Source organism: Cetorhinus maximus, chromosome 20, assembly GCF_964194155.1.
Source record: "Cetorhinus maximus chromosome 20, sCetMax3.hap1.1, whole genome shotgun sequence".
NCBI lineage: Eukaryota > Metazoa > Chordata > Chondrichthyes > Lamniformes > Cetorhinidae > Cetorhinus > Cetorhinus maximus.
The window spans coordinates 80,558,672-80,582,210 of record NC_135898.1 but is presented as its reverse complement, the minus strand read 5'-3'; the positions used below and the strand labels follow the sequence as shown (position 1 = coordinate 80,582,210).

Below are 23,539 nucleotides of genomic sequence, written 5' to 3'. Positions count from 1 at the left end.
CACAGCAAGCTGTCAGAGGAATGTGCAGTCGTGGCCCAGGGCGAGCAGCTAGCCGACAGGCTCAAATCCTTCAAAGTCGGCCAAGTGCTGACGTGCTACGTGTTCAAGGTATAGGAGCTTATTCTGTACTGGATGTGGGAGATCAGAGAGAGGGCAGCAGTTAGTCACTGAGGAGAGCCTGGGAAAATGATTCTGAAACTTTCATGTTGTCGTTCACTGGGGGTTCAGCGGGCACTGCGTTCGGATTCACTGGGGGTTCGGTGGGCACTGCGTTCAGTTTCACTGGGGGTTCGGTGGGCACTGCGTTCAGGTTCACTGGGGTTTCGGCGGGCACTGCGTTCAGATTCACTGGGAGTTTCGGCGGGCACTGCATTCAGATTCACCGGGAGTTTCGGCGGGCACTGCGTTCAGATTCACTGGGGGTTCGGCGGGCACTGCGTTCAGATTCACTGGGGATTCGGCGGGCACTGCGTTCGGATTCACTGGGGATTCGGCGGGCACTGCGTTCAGTTTCACTGGGGTTTCGGCGGGCACTGCGTTCAGATTCACTGGGAGTTTCGGCGGGCACTGCGTTCGGATTCACTGGGGGTTCGGCGGGTACTGCGTTCGGATTCACTGGGGGTTCGGCGGGCACTGCGTTCAGATTCACTGGGGATTCGGCGGGCACTGCGTTCAGATTCACTGGGGATTCGGCGGGCACTGCGTTCAGATTCACTGGGGGTTCGGCGGGCACTGCGTTCGGATTCACTGGGGGTTCGGCGGGCACTGCGTTCGGATTCACCCTCCCACCCTATTTCCCCATCGTTATCTGCACTCTATTTTCACTTCTAACCTTTCTCTCTATCCTGTCTCCAGTACAACTACGCCAAGCAATGTCTGGACGTAGAAGTGACTCCCGACATTCGTGGAAAGATCGAGCTGTTGCTGTTCTCTCTCAATCTCAAGGTGAGTCTCCTGCTATGTGTTGCAGATTGTAATCTCAAGCAATCAGCCTGGCTCGCTGGGTAGCACTCTTGTCTCTTGAGTCAGAAGGTCATCAGTACAAATCCCAGAATCCAGGCTGACACTCCCAGTGCAGTACCAAGGGTGTCCCACATTGTCAAAGATGCCATCTTTGGATGAGATTTTGAACTGAGACCACGTTTACCTTTTCAGGAGGACATATAAAAGGCTCAATGGTACTATCCCAAAGCCATCCCGGTGTCCTAGGCCAATATTTATCCTTCAATTAGCATCACTAAACCAGGTGGCCTGGTTATTATCACATTGCTATTTGTGGGATCTTGCTGTGCGTCGTTTGAACATAACAGCATAAGAACTAGGAGCAGGAGTAGACCACTCGGCCCATTGAGCCTGCTTCATCATTCAAAGCGACCATGGCTGACCTTGGGCTTCAACTCCACTTTCTCCCCCACTCCCTACATCCCTTAATTCACTGAGACACCAAAAATCTGTCTCTCCCAGCCTTAAATGATTCGATTATGGAGCATCTACAACTCTCTGGGGCAGAGGATTCCAAAGGTTCACAACCCTTTGAGTGAAGAAATTTCTCTTCGACTCAGTCCTCTATGATTACCCCCTTATCCGGAGACTGTGCCCCAGTGTTTTAGATTCCCCAACCAGGAGAAACAACCTCTGCGCCCCTATCAAGCTCCTTCAGAATTGTGTATGTTTGAAACAGATCGCTTCTCATTCTCCCAAACACCATATAAAATAGACCCGGTTTACACAGCATTTCATCAATGGCTGCCACATTTCCTACATTACAAAAGTGACCACACTTCTGAAGATCTTCATTAACTGTAAAGCACTTTGAGGTGTCCTGGGTTTTGTCAAAATTGCTATGGAAATGTAAGTTCTTTCTTTGTTTCTAATCTGGCTCTTACTGCTGAACCCCCAGTGAGTCTGAGTGCAGTGCCTGCAGAACCCCCAGTGAGTCTGAGTGCAGTGCCTGCAGAACCCCCAGTGAGTCTGAGTGCAGTGCCTGCTGAACCCCCAGTGAGTCTGAGTGCAGTGCCTGCTGAACACCCAGTGAGTCTGAGTGCAGTGCCCGCTGAACCCCCAGTGAGTCTGAGTGCAGTGCCTGCTGAACACCCAGTGAGTCTGAACGCAGTGCTCGCTGAGCCCCCAGTGAGTCTGAGTGCAGTGCCTGCTGAGCCCCCAGTGAGTCTGAGTGCAGTGCCCGCTGAGCCCCCAGTGAGTCTGAGTGCAGTGCCCGCTGAACCCCCAGTGAGTCTGAGTGCAGTGCCCGCTGAACCCCCAGTGAGTCTGAGTGCAGTGCCCGCTGAACCCCCAGTGAGTCTGAGTGCAGTGCCTGCTGAACCCCCAGTGAGTCTGAACGCAGTGACCGCTGAACCTCCAGTGAGTCTGAGTGCAGTGCCCGCTGAACCCCCAGTGAGTCTGAGTGCAGTGCCCGCTGAACCCCCAGTGAGTCTGAGTGCAGTGCCCGCTGAACCCCCAGTGAGTCTGAGTGCAGTGCCCGCTGAACCCCCAGTGAGTCTGAGTGCAGTGCCCGCTGAACCCCCAGTGAGTCTGAGTGCAGTGCCCGCTGAACCCCCAGTGAGTCTGAGTGCAGTGCCCGCTGAACCCCCAGTGAGTCTGTGCAGTGCCCACTGAACCCCCAGTGAGTCTGAGTGCAGAGCTCTGATGTAGGATTTTGTTCGCCTTCTACAATCCCGATAGCCACAGGATCCTATGACAATAGAGTTATTGATTCATCACAGTGATCAATCTCCATCGGCAAGTCTAGACCAGACCCAGACATGAGGCGAGGAAAACCCACAACAGTGAAAGCTTTGGTAATCATAAATTCAAAGTCGCCTGATACTCCCAAGCTCACTGCACTCACCACGCATCGTGTCTCAAATTACTCCTCCTCAAACTAAAGATTTCACATCTGAAGTATCATCTGTGTGCGCGCGCGCGTGTTTGCATGTCACGTTCATGTGCCCATGTGTGCACGCGCCCGTGCCCCTGTGCACACACACCACCGTATCCACGCACATGTCCCGCAGTTTTCGGGCACATAGCATATTCCAGACTACAACACTTTATTTGCATTAAATAAATTAAATCTTATCTACCCTCTGGTTCTTACCTCAGATTACTGACCCTCCTCTCAATGGGAACAGAGAAAATTGAGAGAAACTATCCAGCCCCTTCATTACTTTGAACGCATCTATTCAGTCTTCCCTTAACTTTCTCTAGTAACTTGAGTCTTTTCAGCATTAGCTGCAGGTGAAGCTGACTCCCCAGTAATCCAAACTCAAACCCTCAGTTACCTTTTCTTACTGCTTTAACCTCTTACTTCATCCCAGTAGGAGTGTTAGGGTTGTACAATTTATAAATACCTATTTTACCTCTTTGCCCACTTTGCCCCACTTAATTCAGAGCTTGAAACATCCCGAGAAAGAGTTTCGACCTGGTCAGGCCTTGACAGCGACAGTGATTGGTGCAGACAGCATGGAGACCCGTCTCAGCCTCTCTCTCACAGGTAAGACGGAGGTCGATGGGGATTGTGGCAGAGTGGGGAGGGAGGTGTCCATCTGCTGGCAGTTAATTACATTTTGCTGCATTTGTGGGACAGTAAACAACAACTGGGTTGGATATTTGGGTGGGGGCAAGAGGTACAAGCAGACATGGGTTCAAAAGGATATTTTGCCAGTGGGGATGGGGGTACAGTGGATGGGCTTGGGGGGGTGAGAGTACCTGAGAACAGAGTGCGCTGACAAAAGACTCTGAACAGAGGGGTCCAGTGCGCACACAGACTGGAGAGCAGAGGACCGGACCTGGGACACTGGGTGAGAGGTAATGGCAGAGCTGGGATCGAGCCAGAACATCAGGGCTTCTGAAGTCTGTATAACAGACCAGGAGACGTCAAAGTCCAACTCGGACCTAGAGGACTGGGGGATGAGTGAGCAGGATGGACTGGTGGACTTCATCCTTGACTCTTAAAAGAAGTGTCTAGTGAAATAGTTGATGCATTGGTTTTAATTTTCCAAAACTCCCTAGGTTTGGGGAAGATCCCATTAGATTGGAAGTAGCAAATGTAACACCATTATTCAAAGAGGGGGGAAACTACAGGCTAGTTAGCTAAATATCTGTCAAAGGGAAAATGTTAGAAGCTATGATTTAAAAAGTTATAACAGGGTATTTGGATAAGCTCAAGGTCATCAGGCAAAGTCAACATGGTTTTGTGAAAGGGAAATCGTATTTAACCAACTTATTGGAGTTATTTGAGGAAGTAACCTGCGCTGTGGATAAAGGGGAACTGGTGGATGTACTGTACTTAGATTTCCACAAGGCATTTGATAAGGTGCCACATCAAAGGTTATTGCAGAAAATAAAAGCTCATGGTATAGTGGGTAACATATTGGCATGGATAGAAGATTGGCTGGCTAACAGGGAGCAGAGATTAGGCATAAATGGGTCTTTTCCTGGTTGGCAGAATGTAATGAGTGGTGTGCCACAGGGATCAGTGCCAGGACCTCAACTGTTTACAATTTATATAAATGACTTGGATGAAGGGATTGAAGAGATGATTGCCAAATTTGCTGATGACACAAAGATCGGCAGCAAAGCAAGTTGTGAAGAGGACATAAGGAGGCTACAAAAAGATATAGATAGGTTAAGTGAGTGGGCAAAGATCTGGTAAATGGAGTATAATGTGGGAAAATGTGAAGTTGTCTATTTTGTCAGGAAGAATAAAAAAGAAGCGTATTATCTAAATGGTGAGAGGTTGCAGAGCCCTGAGATGCAGAAGGATCTGGGTGTACTCGTGCATGGTTCACAAAAGGCTAGCATGCAAGTACAGCAAAGTACTTTAGGAAAGCTAATAGGATGTTATCATTTATGGCGAGGGGAATTGAATACACAATTTTCCTGGCCCTAACCGCCACCTCTTCACCATGGGCGTCCAATCTCTCCTCCACCAGGATGGTCTGAGGGCTCTCCGCTTCTTCCTTCAACAGAGGCCCTAACAATCCCCATCCACCATCCTCTCCTCTGTCTGGCTGAACTTGTTCTCTCAATGAACAATTTCTCCTTAAACTTGTCTCAATTCCTCCAAATAAAAGGTGTGGCCATGGGTACCCACATGTACCTCAGTTATACCTATCTCTTTATGGGGTATGTGGAACATTCCTTGTTCCAGTCCGACTCAGGCCCCCCCTCCCACAACTCTTTTCTTCGGTACATCGATGACTGTTTCGGTGCCGCTTCATGGTCTCATCTGGACCTGGAAAAATTGATCAATTTTGCTTTAAATTTCCATCCCTCTATCACCTTCACATGGTTCATCTCCGACAATTCCCTTCCCTTCCTTGACCTCTCTGTCTCCATTTCTGGTGATAGACTGTCTACCAATATTCATTTACAAGCCCACTGACTCCCATAGCTACCTCGACTACAGCTCAAAGAACAAAGAAAAGTACAGCACAGGAACAGGCCCTTCGGCCCTCCAAGCCTGCGCCGATCATATTGCCCGTCAACTAAAACCTTTTGCACTTCCGGGTCCGTATCCCTCTGTTCCCATCCTATTCATGTATTTGTCAAGCTGCCTCTTAAACACCACTATCGTACCTGCTTCCACCACCTCCTCTGGCAGCGAATTCCAGACACTCACTACCCTCTGCGTAAAAAACTTGCCCCGCACATCACCTTTATAGTTTTCTCCTCTCACCTTAAATCTATGTCCCCTAGTAATTGACTCTTCCACCCTGGGAAAAAGCTTCTGACTATCTACTCTGTCCATGCCACTCATAACTTTGTAAACTTCTATCAAGTCGTCCCTCAATCTCCGTCGCTCTAGTGAAAACAATCCAAGTTTCTCCAACCTCTCCTCATAGCTAATAACCTCCAGACCAGGCAACATCCTGGTAAACCTCCTCTGCACCCTCTCCAACGCCTCCATATCCTTCTAGTAATGTGGTGACCAAAATTGCACGCAATATTCCAAGTGTGGCCTAACCAAGGTTCTATACAGCTGCAGCATGACTTCCCAGCTTTTATACTCAGTACCCCTGCTGATGAAGGCAAGCATGCCATATGCCTTCCTGACTACCTTATCCACCTGTGTTGCCAGTTTCAGTGACCTGTGGACCTGTACACCCAGATCCCTCTGCCCATCGATGCACTTAAGGGTTCTGCCATTTACTGCGTAATTCCTGCCTGTATTAGACCTTCCAAAATGCATTACCTCGCATTTGTCCGGATTAAACTCCATCTGCCATTTCTCCGCCCAAGTCTCCAACCGATCTATATCCCGTTGTGTCCTTTGACAATCCTCTTCACTATCTGCAACTCCTCCAACCTTGGTGTCATCTGCAAACTTACTAATTAACCCAGTTACATTTTCTTCCAAATCATTTATGTATACCACAAACAGCAAAGGTCCCAGCACTGATCCCTGCGGAACTCCACTAGTCACAGCTCTCCATTCAGAAAAGCACCGTTCCAATGCTACCCTCTGTCTTCTATGACCAAGCCAATTCTGCATCCATCCTGCCAGCTCACCTCTGATCCCGTGCGACTTTACCTTCTGTACCATGAGGGACCTTGTCAAAGGCCTTACTGAAATCCATGTCTATAACATCCACTGCCCTTCCATTGTCGATCATCTTTGTCACTTCCTCGAAAAACTTGATCAAGTTAGTGAGACACGACCTCCCCTTCACAAAACCTGCTACTCCAGGAATCAGTCTGGTAAACCTCCATTGCACTCCCTCTATAGCAAGAACATCCTTCCTCAGATAAGGAGACCAAAACTGCACATAATATTCCAAGTGTGGTCTCACCAAGGCCCTGTACAATTGCAGCAAGACATCCCTGCTCTTGTACTCTAATCCTCTTGCTATGAAGGCCAACATACCATTTGCCTTCTTTACCACCTGCTGCACCTGCATGCTTACCTTCGACGACTGGTGTACGAGGACACCCAGGTCTCATTGCACATTCCCCTCTCTCAATTTATAGCCATTTAGATAATCTGCCTTCCTGTATTTGCTACCAAAGTGGATAACCTCACATTTATCCACATTATATTGTATCTGCCATACATTTGCCCACTCACTCAGCTTGTCCAAATCACACTGAAGCATCTCTGCATCCTCCTCACAGCTCACCCTCCCACCCAGCTTTGTGTCATCTGCAAATTTGGAGATATTACCTTTAGTTCCCTCATCTAAATCATTCATATATATTGTGAATAGCTGGGGCCCCAGCACCAATCCCTGTGGTACCCCACTAGTCACTGCCTGCCATTCAGAAAAAGACCCGTATATTCCTACTCTTTGTTTCCTGTCTGTCAACCAGTTTTCTATCCATCTCAATACATTGCCCCCAATCCCATGTGCTTTAATTTTACACACTAATCTCTTATGTGGGACTTTGTCGCAAGCCTTCTGAAAGTTCAAATAAACCACATCCACTAGCTCCCCCTCATCAACTCTACTAGTTACATCCTCGAAAAATTCCAGTAGATTTGTCAAGCATGATTTCCCTTTCATAAATCCATGCTGACTCTGTCCGATTCTGCCACTGTTTTCCAAGTGCTCAGCTATTAAATCTATTATAATGAACTCTAGAATTTTCCCCACTACCGATGTCAGGTTGACTGGCCTATAATTCCCTGTTTTCTCTCTCCCTCCATTTTTAAATAGTGGGGTTACATTAGCTACCCTCCAACCTGTAGGAACTGTTCCAGAGTCTATAGAATCTCGGAAGATGACCACCAATGCATCCACTATTTCTAGGGCCACTTCCTTAAGTACTCTGGGATGTAGATTATCAGGCTCTGGGGATTTATCAGCTTTCAATCCCATCAATTTCTCCAACATCATTTCTCTACTAATACTAATTTCTTTCAGTTCCTCCCTCTCACTGAACCCCGTATTCCCCAACATTTCTGGTATGTTATTTGTGTCCTTTTTTGTGAAGACAGAACCAAAGTATGTATTTAGTTGGTCAGCCATTTCTTTGTTCCCCATTGTAAATTCCCCTGTTTCTGACTGTAAGGGACCTACATTTGACTTCACCAATCTTTTTCTCTTCACATACCTATAGAAACATTTACAGTCAGTTTTTATGTTCCCCGCAAGCTTACTCTCGTACTCTATTTTCCCCTTCTTAATCAATCCCTTGGTCCTCCTTTGCTGAATTCTAAAGTGCTCCCAGTCCTCAGGTCTGTTGTTTTTTCTGGCCAATTTGTATGCCTCTTCCTTGGATCTAACACTATCTCTAATTTCCCTTGTAAGCCATGGCTTGGCCACCTTTCCTATTTAACTGAAAAGGTGGTGGAAGCAGAGTCTTTTTATATTTTTAAGGCAGAGGTGGATAGATTCTTGGTAAGCAAGGGGCTGATAGGTTACCGGGGGTAGACAGGATGCAGATTTCAGGTTGCTATCAGATCAGCCATGATCTTATTAAATGGCGGAGCAGACTCGAGGAGCTGAATGGCCTACTCCTGCTCCTTGTTTGTATGTTCGATGGGTTGCAGGGGAGGGGGTAATGGGCAGGGTGGATAGCAGGGGAGGGGGTAGCGGACAGGGTGGGTTGCAGGGGAGGGGGTAGCGGACAGGGTGGGTAGCAGGGGAGGGGGGAGGGGGTAGTGGGCAGGGTGGGTAGCAGGGGAGGGGTTAGTGGGCAGGGGAGGGGGTAGTGGGCAGGGGAGGGGGTAGTGGGCAGGGGAGGGGGTAGTGGGCAGGGGAGGGGGTAGTGGGTAGGGGAGGGGGTAGTGGGCAGGGTGGATTGCAGTAAAGTTTCAGTTTTGGTTTGAACCCTGATTCACTGGGTCCAGATTTAGCCTCTGTGGCTGTGGCAATTCTCAGTTGAGAAGTTTGAAAACATTCAGTATTATTTAGGCAAAATTTGTTACAATCCTGTTACAATATTTGTCCTTTATTAAACTATCTGAACTCATTGTGTAGGTGTGTGCTCACTGGAGGAAGGTTCGATAACACTGGGCACCGTCAAAAAGGTCATTCCACATGTTGGGGTCACCATTGGCCTCCCCTTCGGAAAGACAGGTCGAGTGGGGCTGTGTGATGTGGCAGATTCGTATAGTGAGACACCGCTGGAGGGGCTGGCCCTGGGCCGCACAGTCAGGTTAGTATCAGAGCTGTGGATCACATAACAGACAGAATTCTCCCTGCAAGGCTGACTGCTCTATTTATACTTACTGTTCCTGTACCTGACAGCTTGGCGGAAAGTGTGAATCTCGCATTGGTTACCAGCTGTGCCTCAGTGGGTAACGGCCCTGCTTCTCAGGTGGAACGCTGAGAGCTCAAGTCCTATCCCAGAGACTTGGGCACTCAATCTCCCAAAGCAGTACTGAGGGAGTGCTGCACTGTTCAAGGTGCCATCTTTCAAATGAGACGCTTTAACTGCCCTCTTCAATCCCACAGCCAATATTCGAAGAAGAGCTGGGGAGATCTGCATGATGTTGTGACCAATTATCACTAAAAGCAGATGCTTTGGTTAAAATCTCATTGCTGTTTGTGGGAGCTTGCTGTGCACATGTTAGCTTCAAGGGTAATTCATTGATTGTGAAATGCTTTGGAATATCAAGAGGATGTGAAGGGTGCTATAAAAATGCAAGATCCCTTTTCTTTTTTCTATGGAAACTGGAATAAATTCTGCTGTTATGTTGAGTTGTCAGCAGATGTCACTGGTCCATTTTGTTTCCTGACTAATTTGAAAACCTCAGTGACTGTGTACATGAGCAGCTTCCCCACCCAGCCTGGTTCCAACAAAGATATTGATCCAAACAGTAGCACTCAAATTGTTCGAGAAATGCAGTGGGCCGTTCAGCCTCTGACGGAATGAAAGACAAAACATTTTGTATGTAGCCTTTCCTCTGAACCTTCACCTCCCTCTCCCTCACTCTGAATCATTGTTAGCATTTCTGTCATTTGTCCCAGACCAAATTCTGTTTGTGTTTGGCCCCCTGTGCCAGCCTCTCTCACTGACTCTGATTGGTGCTTCTACAGGTGCTGTGTTATTTCCAAGAATGCGAATCAGTTGGCAGTTTCCCTCAGGAACTCAAGGTGAGCATTTCTCATTCAATCTCTCTCTCAACCTTGCAAGTAGTCTGAAGTTATACAGCTGCACTGGGACACTGCAAACAAATGGTTCCTCCAGGACTCGAGGGGTTTGACCTGGAGTACATTGCAGGGGGAGCATAAGTTTGACCCCAGTGTTACTGGGAAGAGCTAAAGAGAGTAACTGTTTAAATAAATTGGAATTAATCTACCTTTGGGAGGGAGCCTTTTGAGAGACGGGGTGGGGTTGGGGCCCGACAGAAATGTCCAGTGTACTTGGAACAGTAGAGAAAGTAAACCTTTGGCATTCTTTTAAGTGAAACTGATGTTCTGAGTTTAAAATTTTTATCCTTATTTTCAAATCCCTCTATTGATCGCCTCTCCATTTCATTGTCACCTCCTCCAGCCTTCCAACCCTCCGAGGTCTCTGTGCTCCTTTAGTTCTGGCCTCTTGCACATCTTCAATTTTAATCATGCCATCGTTGGTGGCTGTGCCTTCAGTTGCCTGGGCCCCAAGCTCTAGAATTTTCTCCCTAAACCTCTCCATCTCTCTACCCACCTCCTTTAAGATGCTCCTTAAAACTTACCTCTCACCTGTTCAAATATCACCTTATGAAAATAGAAGAGAGATGAAGCATAGGCAAGCATCGAATAGGATCAGAATAGAATCATCTTAAACAGAATTGAAGGCACTGAATGCATGTAGCATTTGCAAAACGGTTGATGATTTGAATGCACAAATTGAGGTAAATGGGTATGATTTAATTGTCTTCACGGAGACGTGGCTACAGGGTGACCAAGATGGGGAACTGAATATCTGAGGATGTTCGGAATTTAGGAGGAATAGGCAAAAACGAAAAGGTGGGGTAGTACTCTTAATAAGAGACACGATTAGTACATTAGTAAAAGGATCTTCGATCGAAGGATCAAGATGTAGAATCAGTTTGAGTGGAGCAAGGGGCAGCAAACATTGGTGGGAGATGTTTACAGGCCACCAAACTGTAGTGGTAACGTTGGGCACGATATAAATCAGGAAATTAGAGATGCATGTAATGTGCGTAATATAGAAATAATGGGTGACTGCAATTTACATACAGATTGGGTTAACCAAATCGGCATGAATGCTCTGGAGGAAGAATTCCAGGATTGTGTACGAGATGGGTTTCTGGAGCAGTACGTTGAGCCAACTAGGGGGTCAGGCTATTTTGGATTTAGTGTCGTGTAATGAGAAAGGGCTAATTAATAACGTTGCGATCAAGGAGCCTTTGGGAATTAGTGACCATAATATGATAGAATTTTGCATTCAGTTTGAATGTGATATTGTTCATTCTGAAACTAGGGCCTTAACTCTGAAGAAAGGAAATTATGAAGGTACTATGTTGACTATGGTGGATTGGGAAAATACTCCAAAAGGTTTGACAGTAGACAGGCAATGGCTGGTATTTAAATAAAAGCTATACAGTCTACAACAGGTAAACACTCCTCGAAGGCACAAACACCCAAAGGGAATGGTAAATCAACCGTGGTTAACAAAAGAAATTGAAGATTTCGTTAGGTCGAAGGAAATGATTTATAAGGATGCCAGAAAAAGTGGTAAGCCCAAGGGTTAGGAGCAATTTAGAACTCAGCACAGGAGGACCAAGAAACTGATAAAGAAAGGGAAAAAAAGAATACAAATGAAAACTAGCGAGGAACATAAAGGCAGACTGTAAAAGCTTCTTTAGGTACATGAAAAGGAAAAGATTAGCTAGGACAAATGTGGGCCCATTACAGGTGGGCACAGGAGAATTTATAGTGGAGAACGGGGAAATGGCGGAGAAACTAAACAGTTACTTTGCTCCTGGCTTCACGGAAGAAGATACAGAAAATCTCCCAGAAGTACCAGCCGACCAAGTGAAACTGAGGAACCAAAAGGAATTAGTATTAATAAAGAGGTAGTACTTGAAAAGTTAACTGGATTGAAGGTTGATAAATCCCCTGGACCAGATGAGCTTCATCCCAGAGGGTTGAAGGAGGTGGCTAAAGAGAGAGTGGGTGCATTGGTGGTTATCTTCCAACATTCTTTAGATTCTGGAAACGTGCCTGTGGACTGGGAAGTAGCAAACGTAACCCCACCAATTAAGGGAGGAAGAGGGAAAATGGAGAACTACAGACCTGTTAGTTTGACGTCAGTAGGAGGTTAGAATCCATTATAAAGAATGTGATAACTGGACATTTAGAAAAGAATGATAAAATTAGGCAGAGTCAACATGGATTTATGAAGGGGAAATCATGTTTGACAAACTTGTTGGGAGTTTTTTGAGGATATTATTTATAGCTTTGGTAAAGGAGAACCAGTGGATGTGGTGTATTTGGATTTTCAGAAGGCTTTTGAAAAGGTCCCACACAGGAGGTTAGTAAATAAAATGGGATTGGGGGAAATATACTAGTATGGATTGAGAATTGGTTAGCAGACAGAAAGCAGAGAGAGTGGAAATAAACGGATCGTTCTCTGGATGGCAGGCTGTTACTAGTGGGGTACCGTAAGGATCAGTGCTAGGTCCACAGCTGTTCACAGTCTATATAAATGATTTGAATGAGGGGACTAATTGTAGTATTTCCAAATTTGCTGATGACACCAAACTGGTTGGGAATGTGAGTTGTGAGGAGGATAGAAGGAGGCTTCAAGAGGATTTGGACAGACTAAGTGAATGGGCTAGAACATGGCGGATGAAATATAATGTGCATAAGTGTGAAGTTATTCACTTTAGTCAGAAAGACATAATATTTCTTAACTGGTGAGAGGTTGGGGAGCGCAGATGTCCAAAGGGACCTTGGTGTCCTTGTACATGAGTCACTTAAAGTTAGCATGCAGGTTCAGCAAGCAATTAGGAAGGCAAATGGTATGTTGGCCTTCATCACAAAGGGATTTCAGTACAGGAGTAAAGATTTCTTGCTGCAGTTGTATAGAGCATTGGTGAGAGGCCTCACCTGGAGTATTGTGTACAGTTTTGGTGCCCTTATCTAAAGAGGGATATATTTTCCATAGAGGGAGTGTAACGGAGGTTCACCAGATTAATCCCTGAGATGGAGGGATTGTCTGATGGGAAGAGATTGGGGAGACTGGGCCTGTATTGTCTAGAATTTTGAAGATGAGTGGTGACCTCATTGAAATTTACAAAATTCTTAAGGGGGTGACAGGGTGGATGTCAATAGGATGTTTCCCCTGGCTGGTGAATCTAAAACCAGGAGACATAATCTCAGGATAAGGGATAAGCCATTTAGGACTGAGATGAGGAATTTCTTCACTCAGAGGGTGGAATTTTCTACCCTAGAGGGCTTTGGAGGCCTCAATCATTGAGCATGTTCTAGACAGAAATCGATAGATTTCTAGAGACTAATGACATCAAGGGATATGGAGATAGTGCGGGAAAGTGGAGCTGAGGTAGATGATCAGCCATGATCCAACTGAAAGGCTGAACAGGCTCAATGGGCTGAATGGCCTACTCCTGATCCTATTTCCTATGTGGCTCACTGTCAAATTTTGTTTAACAATCCTATGAGATTCCTTTCAACATTTTTATTTCATTCAAGGGACTATAGAAATGCAAGTTGTTGTTGAATTTATCCTGTGTGCCTCCAGAGGACTCCCTTTTCAGTCACCCCTCTCCAAACCTGAAAAGCCAATGTTCCTCCCTCTGTGGAGCAGCCTTGATTACAGCTGCATTGTTCGAATTGTTGAAATTGCTCTGGTTAAACCACAAACTGATTCACCAAATCATTGCTAGATCCATGGGGAAAGTATTTAAACTGAAATCCCTCAAATGACAGTAGAATTTCAGCTGCTCTTTCCAGTCAAGCACCAATTATGTAGAATGTACACCCTGGAACCGGACTCGTGACCCCTCCCCCCGGAACCGGACTCGTGACCCCTCCCCCCCCCGGAACCGGACTTCTGACCCCCCCCCCGCCCCACCCGCCTCCCCGGAACTGGACGTTCGACCCAACTGGTCAGTACCGGTGTTTCTACATGAGCCTCATTTCACCTTATCAACATATCCTTCTTCAATTTGCCCTCACTCTTACCTAACCTCCCTTTAAATACAGCTATGCCACTCGCCTCCCACTCCCTGAGAGTTGTTACCACTCTCTGGGTAAAGATGTTTCTCCTGAATTCTCTCTCCTTTCTATGATATAGAGATCAGACTGTGCACAGTCTGGACTAATCACAGTCCCATACAATTTTAATATAGCTTCACAACTTTCCTGCCTGCATTTAACTGAGAACCTGTTTGAGACGTGTCGTCCTATTGTTGTTTTATGGGATTTCCAGATTGATGTGTGTCTGAAATTCCTCTCTAGAGTGTCCCCTGAAAGTCCATCTTCAGTACATGACCCAGAGATTACATCGGTCAGGGACCTTCGAAAGGGGCAGCTCCTGAGGGGTTATATAAAGACCATCGGAGAGCCTGGAGTCTTTGTCAGGTAAGCATTCTGTGGTAGTGAGAGAGGTCAGTCATGAAATAGTGTCACAGGCTACAGTGAGCCACTTGCGGCGTGCGCATGAGCCGGGGGTGTGCGTGCGCGAGCCGGGGGTGTGCATGCGCGAGCCGGGGGTGTGCGTGCACGAGCCGCGTGCGCGGTGTATGTACCCCTGGTCTGGGTTCTCAACTCTGGGCCACTCTGACATCAAATGTGTTTCATAGCATAAGCCCGTTCCGAATCGCTATCAGCGACATGTATGTGGACATGTACACTCTGCACATACACTCTGTTGAATTATTGTGGGGGATGGAGTGCTCATCATCCAATGTTTTGAAGCTGGGCAGGGACAATGTTTGCTCAGTTGAGTTGGTTCACCAGCTTCCCCAGTGCTGGCTGACAGGAGGGTGACCAGGCAGCAAAGTGTGATGGGCTGAGGAATTGAGAAAAGGAAGAATTCTACAAATGAGAAGGAGAGGGACTATTTGCTCTATCGATCAGTCACGGGGAGTAAGACTGTTAGTGACTATCTTGTACGTATGGTCCCTAATTCTGATCTCCCCGGAAGTGGAAACATCTTCTCTAGTTCTACCCTATGATATTCACTCAATTTTTAAGACCTCTATAATGTCACCCTCACCCACCCAAGCTTCACTTTTCCAAAGAAAAGGCCCCAGCTTATTCATCCTTTCCTGATGTGTATAAACCCTCAGTTTTAATAAGTCTTCTATGCACCTACTCCAGTTGCCTTTTCGTAATATTGAGATCAGAACTGTTCACCGTATCCCCAGTGTTATCTATCCATTCTAATGAAAGGTCACTAAAAACGTTAACTCTGTTTCTCTCTCCACAGGTGCTGCCATCTGCTGAGTTTTTCTGGCATTTTCTGTTTTATTTTCGATTTCCAGCATCTGAAGTATTTTGCTTTTAAAAGTTCACCATACGTTCTCTGCCTTTCAATTCTATTCACTGGAAATAAACCCCAGTGCTTTGTTTGCTTTTATTGTCTGGCTTTATTAACCTCCATCTTTGTTTTCAATGATTTGTGTATCTATACCCACCCCCCAGATCTTTTTCCTCTAGCCCATTTGGACACTTTATACAAAAAATATTTGGCCTCCTCATTATTCCTACCAAAATGTACCACCACACGTTTACCTGTATTGAAAGGTATTTGTTATTACAGCCTTGTGGGTGTACCCACACCACATGGACTGTAGCGGTTCAAGAAGGACGCTCACCACCACCTTCTCAAGGGCAACTAGGGCTGGGCAATAAATACTGGCCTAGCCAGCGACGCCCACAACCCATGAATGAATTTTTTAAAAAGGGCCCATTCTGCAAGGAAGGGCAAGTAGCAGTTAGTTCTGGCAGCTTCCCCTTGGAGAATTTACCCTTGCAGCCTGAAGAGGAAGGATCTTGGGGGTTTATTCAGACAATATGATCATCCAGTCACAGCCTCGCTGTGCTAATACAGAGGTGGAAAGTGGGGGTGTTTCAACGTGTGATCTTTGTGCTTCAGCCTTTCTGCCTCGGTGTCGGGTCGTGTCCAGTATCACCACGCCACTGATTACTTCGTCAAGGATCATGAAATCTTCCTGAGAAACATTCCGAAAGGAAAGCTGGTGACAGTCAAAGTACTCAGGTAGGAATTTACTGGGAGGGAGGAGCAGAATGGAAGAACCAGTATGTTAACTGGGATCAGGAGGGACGAAGAATCAGCTTCTTTACATCTGAGTTTCCCCCACCAAACTTCCCAATGTGGTGCCCACTCTGATTATCTCAGTGTGGACAGTCGCAAGCATCAAGTTCCTTGGCCAGAGAGAGACTGACCGCACTCGCTCTCTGAACTCGCCCTAAAGAATAATCACTTGGGCCAAAGCAGCCACGAGTGATCGGCACCCATAAACCCCTGTGAGAGTGTGCCCCTTTGCTGAATGAGGGAAATGGGTGTAGAATGGTACAGCACAATGAGGCCATTTGGCCCATCATGCCTGTTCTAGCTCTTTGAAGGAGCTTATCTAACTAGTCTCATTCCCCTTCTCCATAATCCTGCAGCTTTTCCCATTCAAGTATTTATCCATTTACCTTGAAAATTACTATTGAATCTGCTTCCACTGCCCTTTCAGGCAGTGTTTTCAAGATCACTAACTCACTGTGTAAAATAAATCACCTCCCAACCATTAGACCAGTTATAGTCATTTGGGAATACAGAACTTGAGTATTGCTGAAAAAGAGACATGTTGTCTAAGCTTTTCGTCTTGCACTCATCAGGACAGATCACAAGACTAACAACAGTAAAGGGAACAACAATTTATACTGCATGAGAAAAGAGTGCTGATTGGCAGGCAAGTGGATTCTGATTGGTAGAGGTGTTGCCACAGAGAATGCAGCAGGGAACAGTTAACTGCCAAGCTTTTGTTCAAATTCAAACCAGGCAGGTCGACTCCGATTGGTCAAGGCATTAAACCAGGGAATGGCTGTCCCCCGAGCTTTTGTTCAGTTGAAAAAGGTGCAATGCATGGACACGCTTCTTCTGTCTGCAAAGGACAGGGAGGCAGTGCTGTAGTGGTATTGTCACTGGACTAGTAATCTAGAAATCCATGGGTAATGCTCTGGGGAACTGGGTTCGAATCCCACCACGGCAGATGGTGAAATTTGAATTCAATAAAAATATGGAATTAAAAGTCTAATGACTGTGAAACCATTGTCAATTGTTATAAAAACCCATCTGGTTCACTAACGTCCTTTAGGGAAGGAAATCTGCTGTCCTTACCTGGTCTGGCCCACATGTGACTCCAGCAATGTGGTTGACTCTTAAACTCTGAAATGGACCAGCAAGCCACTCAGTTCTCAAGGGCAATTAGGTGGGCAATAAATGCTGGCCTAGCCAGTGATGCCCCCATCCCACGAACGAATTTATAAAAATGTGGCTTCTAGCATGTGTAAGTGAGTTCTTTTCCTCAACATGCTTATGAGAAATCTGCCAAATGGTTCTTTACTATTGTGTACCGCAAGTCTACCATCACTGGTCAGTATACATGTTGGGATTCTTACAGTTCCAAGCACTATAAGATTGGCCTTATTGGCAACCTCGTAAATAGGGCCCGAGCCATTTGCTCACCATGCAAGCCTGGTGCTGAAATAGGGCTCATCAAAGCCATCTTGCAGGATAATGGCTACCCTGAACAGATCATTGCTCGCTGTATATCATGCAAACTCATGAATGGGCCTAAGCCTGCCACTTTTGGTCCTGAAAAGTACCCAGTCTACCTCAGATTACCCTGGAAGAGTAAGGTGTCTCAGAAATTTGAGCAACAGGTGAAGCTTGCCATTTCACACTGCTACTATGCAGTAGCAATGTGAGTGATGTTCGCCACTAACAGGATGCTGCCATCCAAGCAAAAAGATGTTCTGCTTATCTCACAAATGAGTAATGTGCTATATGAATTTCAGTGCCAGTGTGATGCCAGGTATGTAGGCCATAGGTTCCAAAGACTGGCAGATCTTATCAAACATCACACATTTTCAGCTGTTCGCAGCAGGCAAAGTACTGATCATACCCAACCAGCCCGTGCTTCAGAAACCCAAAACATAGTGTCCAACATTAGATGTGATTCCGCGATTGAACAACACTTGCTAAACAATTCTGATTGTGTGCTAAGCATTACACTGAAAACTAATTTAAGATTACTAGTCGGGCTCACAATGTGGTTCACTTATGCATGCTAGAAACCACATATTTACACACACAGGGCCCTGTCCTTTGCCGACAGAAGGAGCACGTCCACACTTTGCACCTTTCTCAACTAAACAAAAGCTTTGGGACAGCCATTCCCTGGTTCATTCCCCATGACAAGGCCTTGACCAATTAGAGTCAACCTGCCTAGTTTGAATTTGAACAAAAGCTTGGCAGTTAACTGTTCCCTGCTGCATTGCAATGCCTCTACCAATCAGAGTGCACTTGCCAACCAATCAGCACTCTTCTCCTGCAGCATAAGTTGTTGTTCCCTTTACTGTTGGTATTCTTGCGATATGCCCTGGTGAGTGCAAGACAAAAAGCTTCGACAGCATGTCTCTTTTTTCTTTCAGCAATGTACCAGTTATCTTCAATTTGTGTCATTTGGTTCCTGACACTCCTGCCCGTGAAACCGAGTAGATAGGAAGAAACTATCAAACCCCTTAAGAATTTTGAACACCTCTATCAAATCTCCCCTGACCTCTCCGCTCTGAGGAAAGCACTCTCAACTTCTTTAGCGTCTGCACGCGACTGAGCTCCCTCGTCCCTGGACAATTCAAGTAGATCTGCCCTGCACCCTCTCTAAGAGCCATTAAGAAACCAATGGAGTTTCTTTCCGGACAAGGCCTGATGATGAAAGATTCACTGTGTTTTGTGAGGGTTTGTTGTCTATGATGGTGATCGTTTACCGGTTGCACAGTGGCTAGTTCTATATATTTTAAAAATTCCTTTGCAGTGTGAATAACGAACAAAACCACGTGGAGCTCTCGCTCCTCCCTCAAGACACAAGAAAACCAGATCTACTCCCAGAGTCACTTGGCTTGTTACCCAAGGAGCCCAAGGAGTTGAATGATGCAGAGAAGGAGGTCACAAAAATCGGGAAACGCAAGAGAGGAGATTTGGAGAGTGAGCAGGTAGGGGGAAGCTTGATGCTGAAAAGTTTACCAGTTATTTACTGTTTCCTTGTTGACTCCCTTTTGCCCACCCACACGATGCATTAATTCCGAGAGTGGCTCCCTCACACAGCCAGGAGGGGCAGAGACTATCCAAAGTCTGTGCTGATAGGGAGTGGTCCAGTTAGTCTCAACACTAATGGGCTGAAAGGAGCAGTGGGAATCACTAAGGCCATGCTTCTGACCACTATCCAGTAACTTGTTCTGGAAGTGTTTGTGCATATTGCAGGAGGTCAGAGTCAGACTTGTTGGTGACGTCCAGCGTTGACGCTCACTGTCCAGACAGAATCGACACATGAGTCGGACACCAAGAAGTGAAATCTGAATCTGCCACTTCAGAAACTGTAATTTTCCAAACACATTTTCTGAAAAGGGACAATTACCCTTGACTGATTTCATTCATCATTAAGTGATGATAGCATTGGGCAAATCCTTTATACTCCATATTTCTAATCTATTATCAATAATAATTTTAGCTGCTTAAAGTATAAAACCCTGTTTATTAATCCGTCAGTTCAGAGGGTACAGTATTATAGTGAGACATCTCGAGTTTCAGCGAGCAGGTTACAAAAAGAAAGGGTAAATATAGTCCCTGATTTCACAGTCCAGCAAAGGGCAGGTGATTGGCTTCAGAATATAATTCCCAAATTGTGGGAGACAGATAACTGAGCTCAACGTACTAGAGAATGGTTTTAAAACTAATCCTAGCAGTCCAGATAAAAATGAGGGATTTGAGAACAAGAAGGGAAGCTGGGGGGATCATCTTCACCCAGAGAGGAATCGGGTTGAGGAATACATTACCTTGGAAGGGAATTAATGTGGACAGTAACTGGGGTCAAGGGGCAATGGGAGGTTTTTCTAGCAAGAGTTGGGATGGGGCTGGGGAATGTGGGTCTGGGGCTAAGGGGTGTGGGGAGTGGGTGGGTCTGGGGAATGTGGGGAGTGGGTCGGTCTGGGGGATGTGGGGCTAAGGGATGTGCGAAGGGGGTGGCGCTGGGGCTGGGGGAGGGGTTGGGGCTAGGGAATGTGGGGTGAGGCTGGGGAATGGGAATGTGGGGAGGGGGTGGGGCTGGGGGATGTGGGGAAGGGGTGTGGGGCTAAGGGATGTGCGAAGGGTCTGGGGGATGTGGGGAGGGCTGGGGGATGTGGGCAAGGGGGTGGGGCTGGGGGATGTGGGGAAGGGGATGGGGTGGGGGATGTAGGGAAGGGGATGGAGTGGGGGATGTAGGGAGGGGGAGGGGGTGGAGCTCCTGGATGTGGGGGTGCTGGGGGAGGTGGCGAGGAGTTGGGGAATGTAGGCAAGTGAGGCTGAGGGGTACAGTGAGTGGCTAGGCAGGTTGGCCTGGATTAACCAAGAGTTTTGCTGTTGCCTCTGTTCCTGTTGCCTGGCACTCTGTGTGGGATCTCACTGCCTGGTGAACTCCTTAAATATTAGATTTGTCTCCCATTAGCTATCCTCCAAAAAAATGAAAATAAAGAAGAAACAGAAGCGTTTAGAGGAGAGTGACAGTGGAGTGGAGGTATACAGTCGTGAGGAGGAGAGTGATACTGATGTTGAGGTGAGTAACACTTGATTTATAATCCTTGCCCCAGTCTGATGGAGTTTAACTTTGTGGAAACTCGGTCTCGGTTCTGGAACATTCCAGTCCCATTACTACTTGGTCGTGTGACAGCCCTTGCATGCGATGCCCAGGACTTGATACCTGTGTAATCATATCCCATCCACTCTGTAGGTGCTGACTTTCACTGGGCTCCATTGTTCTAGTGGGCCTCTAGTCATTGCTGTAACATCAGAATTGCAGCAGCCAATTTGCACACAGCAAGCTCCCACAATCAGCAGCGAGATAGTGACTAGATCACCTGTTTTAGTGTTGTTGATTGAGGGATAAATATTGGCCAGGACAATGAGGAGAACTCCCCTGCTCTTTGAATTAGTTGCCACAGCATCTTTTACACCTAACTGAGGGTGCAGACAGGCCTCAGTTTAACGTCTCATCTGAGAAACGGCTCCTCCAACAGTGCGGCGTTCCCTCTGCATTCCTCCCCCACTCCCCAAATAATGCATGTGGAGTGCCTGAAGGGATGGGCCATGTGCGTAATGCCCATACAGCAACATCCACCTATGGAGTGGGTATTTAATCTGATGCATAAGAAGGAGCAAGTGTAGGCCATTCGGCCCCTCGAGCCTGCTCCACCATTCGATAAGATGATGATCTGATTGTGGCCTCAACCCCATTTACCTGCCTGTACCCTGTAAGCCTTGGTTCCCTGATAGATCAAAAACCTGTCTGACTTGGCCTTGAATATAATCAATGATCAAGCCTTCACTGCTCTCTGTGGAAGAAAATTCTAAATATGAACAAATCTCAGGGAAGAAATTCATCCTCATCTCCATCCTAAATGGGAGACCCCTTATTTTTAAACTGTACCCCCTAGTTCTAGATTCCACTACAAAAGGGAAACGCCCCCTCAGCATCCACCCTGTCAAGCCCCCTCAGGATCTTATATGTTTTAATATGATCTCCCCTCATTCTTCTAAACTGCAATGAGTACAGGCCCAACCTGCTCAACCTTTCCTCATAAGATAAACATGCCTACCAATGTATTTAGCTGTATTCCTTGAGCTTCTTGAAGAAGCTTTTGGACCTTGACTACCTGCTGGCCAGCAACTAACAGCCACTTCTCTTTCTCAACAGCAGCAGCAGCAAAAACCCATCAAATCAGAGGTTCCCAGACTCCAGGTGTCCAGCAGCTTTGCTTGGGATGCGAATTTAAACACCATTGCTCCTGTGAAAGAAAGACAAGAAGACCTGAGCTCAGATAGTGAGGAAGATGAAAGCAAAGACTGCAAGGTAGGAGAATTCTTCCTGTATCACTGTAGTAGTTGACTTCCTGGACCTTGCACTGATTCTCACACAGACTGTGATAACCTTTGTGGAGAGGAACGGGAAGTGTACTCATCATTAAACCATCAGTAACTGGGGAAGCATCATCTTGTTCTGCTCTTCAGGAACAGGGAGAAATCCCTTCTGTAGATAGTTTTACTGAAAAAGACAAGGTGGGGAGGGGAGTGCACAGTGATGGGCAGTGGGAGGAGAGAGGCTAAGAGAGGAGTGGGGAGGGGTTGCAAGAGGCAGCCGGAGGAGAGGAGCTGCGAGGGGAGTGGGGTGAGATGGGCAATAGGAGGAGAGCAGATATGAGGGGAGTGGGGGGGATGGGGGAGATAGGTAATGTGAGGAGAGGGGCTGTGAGGGGAGTTGGGAGGTGGGATGGGCAATGAGAGGAGAGGGACTGTGAGGGGAGTGGGGGCGGAGAGGGGCTATGAGGGGAGTTGGGGGGGCGGGTGCAATGGGCAGTGGGGGTGATGGGTGGAGAGTGTGAGAGGAGGACCCTGTGCCAGGCAGTCAGCAGCACCTAGAGGAGAACAGAGGAGATATAAAAACAGCACAAGAAGCAGTGAGAGTTTGAGCGCAGAGGTGACTGAGGGAGTTCGGTGAGGCGGGAGGAAGTGCTCCATTCCTTTTCTATCTTTGCTCAGAAAGAAAAGTGGCAGCCTTGGTAAGTAGGACCTGGTGAGTAAATTAGAAAAATGTAATATTTTTAAACAAGTTGCTATACTTGGATTTAATTGTGAAGTGCCAGGAATAAGGGAAATTTAGGGCCAATATAATAAAGTCATATAAATAATCCAAAGTTAACGTAAGGGAAGTAGAGTTAAGACATGGCAGGGCAGCTCAGACAAGTGGAATGCGTGTCCTATAATATGTGTGAAGTCATGGTGCTACCGGTGTCCTAGCTGACCACATGTGCAGGAAGTGCTGTCAGCTGCAGAAACTTCAGCTCCGGGTTTCAGAGTTCAAGTGGCACCTGGAGTCACTATGGCACGTCCGCGAGGCTGAGAGCTATGTGGATAGCACATTCAGAGAGGTGGTCACACTGCAGCTTAAGGGCCTGGAGACAGAGAGGGAATGGGTGACCACCAGGCAGTCCAAGAAAAGTGGGCAGGTGGTGCAGGAGCCCCCTGGGTTCCTGCTCACAAATCAGTTTTCCGTTTTGGAAGCTGGTGAGGGCGCTGGCTCCTCAGAGGAATGCAGTCAGAGCCAAGCTTGTGGTACTACAAGCGGCTTAGCTGTACAGGTTGGGAGGAAGATGAAAGAAGGAGCAATAGCAATAGGGGATTCATTGGTTAGGGGAGCAGACAGGAGTTTCTGTGGCCGTAGCTATGACTCCAGATATGTTGCCTCCCTGGTGCCAGGGTCAAGGATGTCACAGAACAGCTGCAGGATATTCTTCTGGGAAAGGGTGAACAGCAAGAGGTTGTGGTCTACATTGGTACCGAGGTACGAAGG

General features: G+C 46.8%; 1 protein-coding gene across 2 annotated transcripts in view; it reads left to right on the top strand.

Annotated features, from left to right (window-relative positions):
• The window catches only part of pdcd11 (programmed cell death 11), a 75,405-nt gene that overhangs the window by 33,976 nt on the left and 17,890 nt on the right, over positions 1–23,539 (top strand). Inside the window, exons 23-32 of one of the 2 annotated variants that reach the window (XM_078565005.1) lie at positions 6–108; positions 856–945; positions 3,391–3,493; positions 8,925–9,102; positions 9,987–10,043; positions 14,379–14,501; positions 16,021–16,143; positions 18,974–19,151; positions 20,642–20,749; positions 21,887–22,042. In XM_078565005.1, the coding sequence (XP_078421131.1) occupies positions 6–108; positions 856–945; positions 3,391–3,493; positions 8,925–9,102; positions 9,987–10,043; positions 14,379–14,501; positions 16,021–16,143; positions 18,974–19,151; positions 20,642–20,749; positions 21,887–22,042 (1,219 nt within the window). The remainder of the gene's footprint in view (positions 1–5; positions 109–855; positions 946–3,390; positions 3,494–8,924; positions 9,103–9,986; positions 10,044–14,378; positions 14,502–16,020; positions 16,144–18,973; positions 19,152–20,641; positions 20,750–21,886; positions 22,043–23,539) is intronic. The other variant, XM_078565006.1, reaches the window with a different exon arrangement.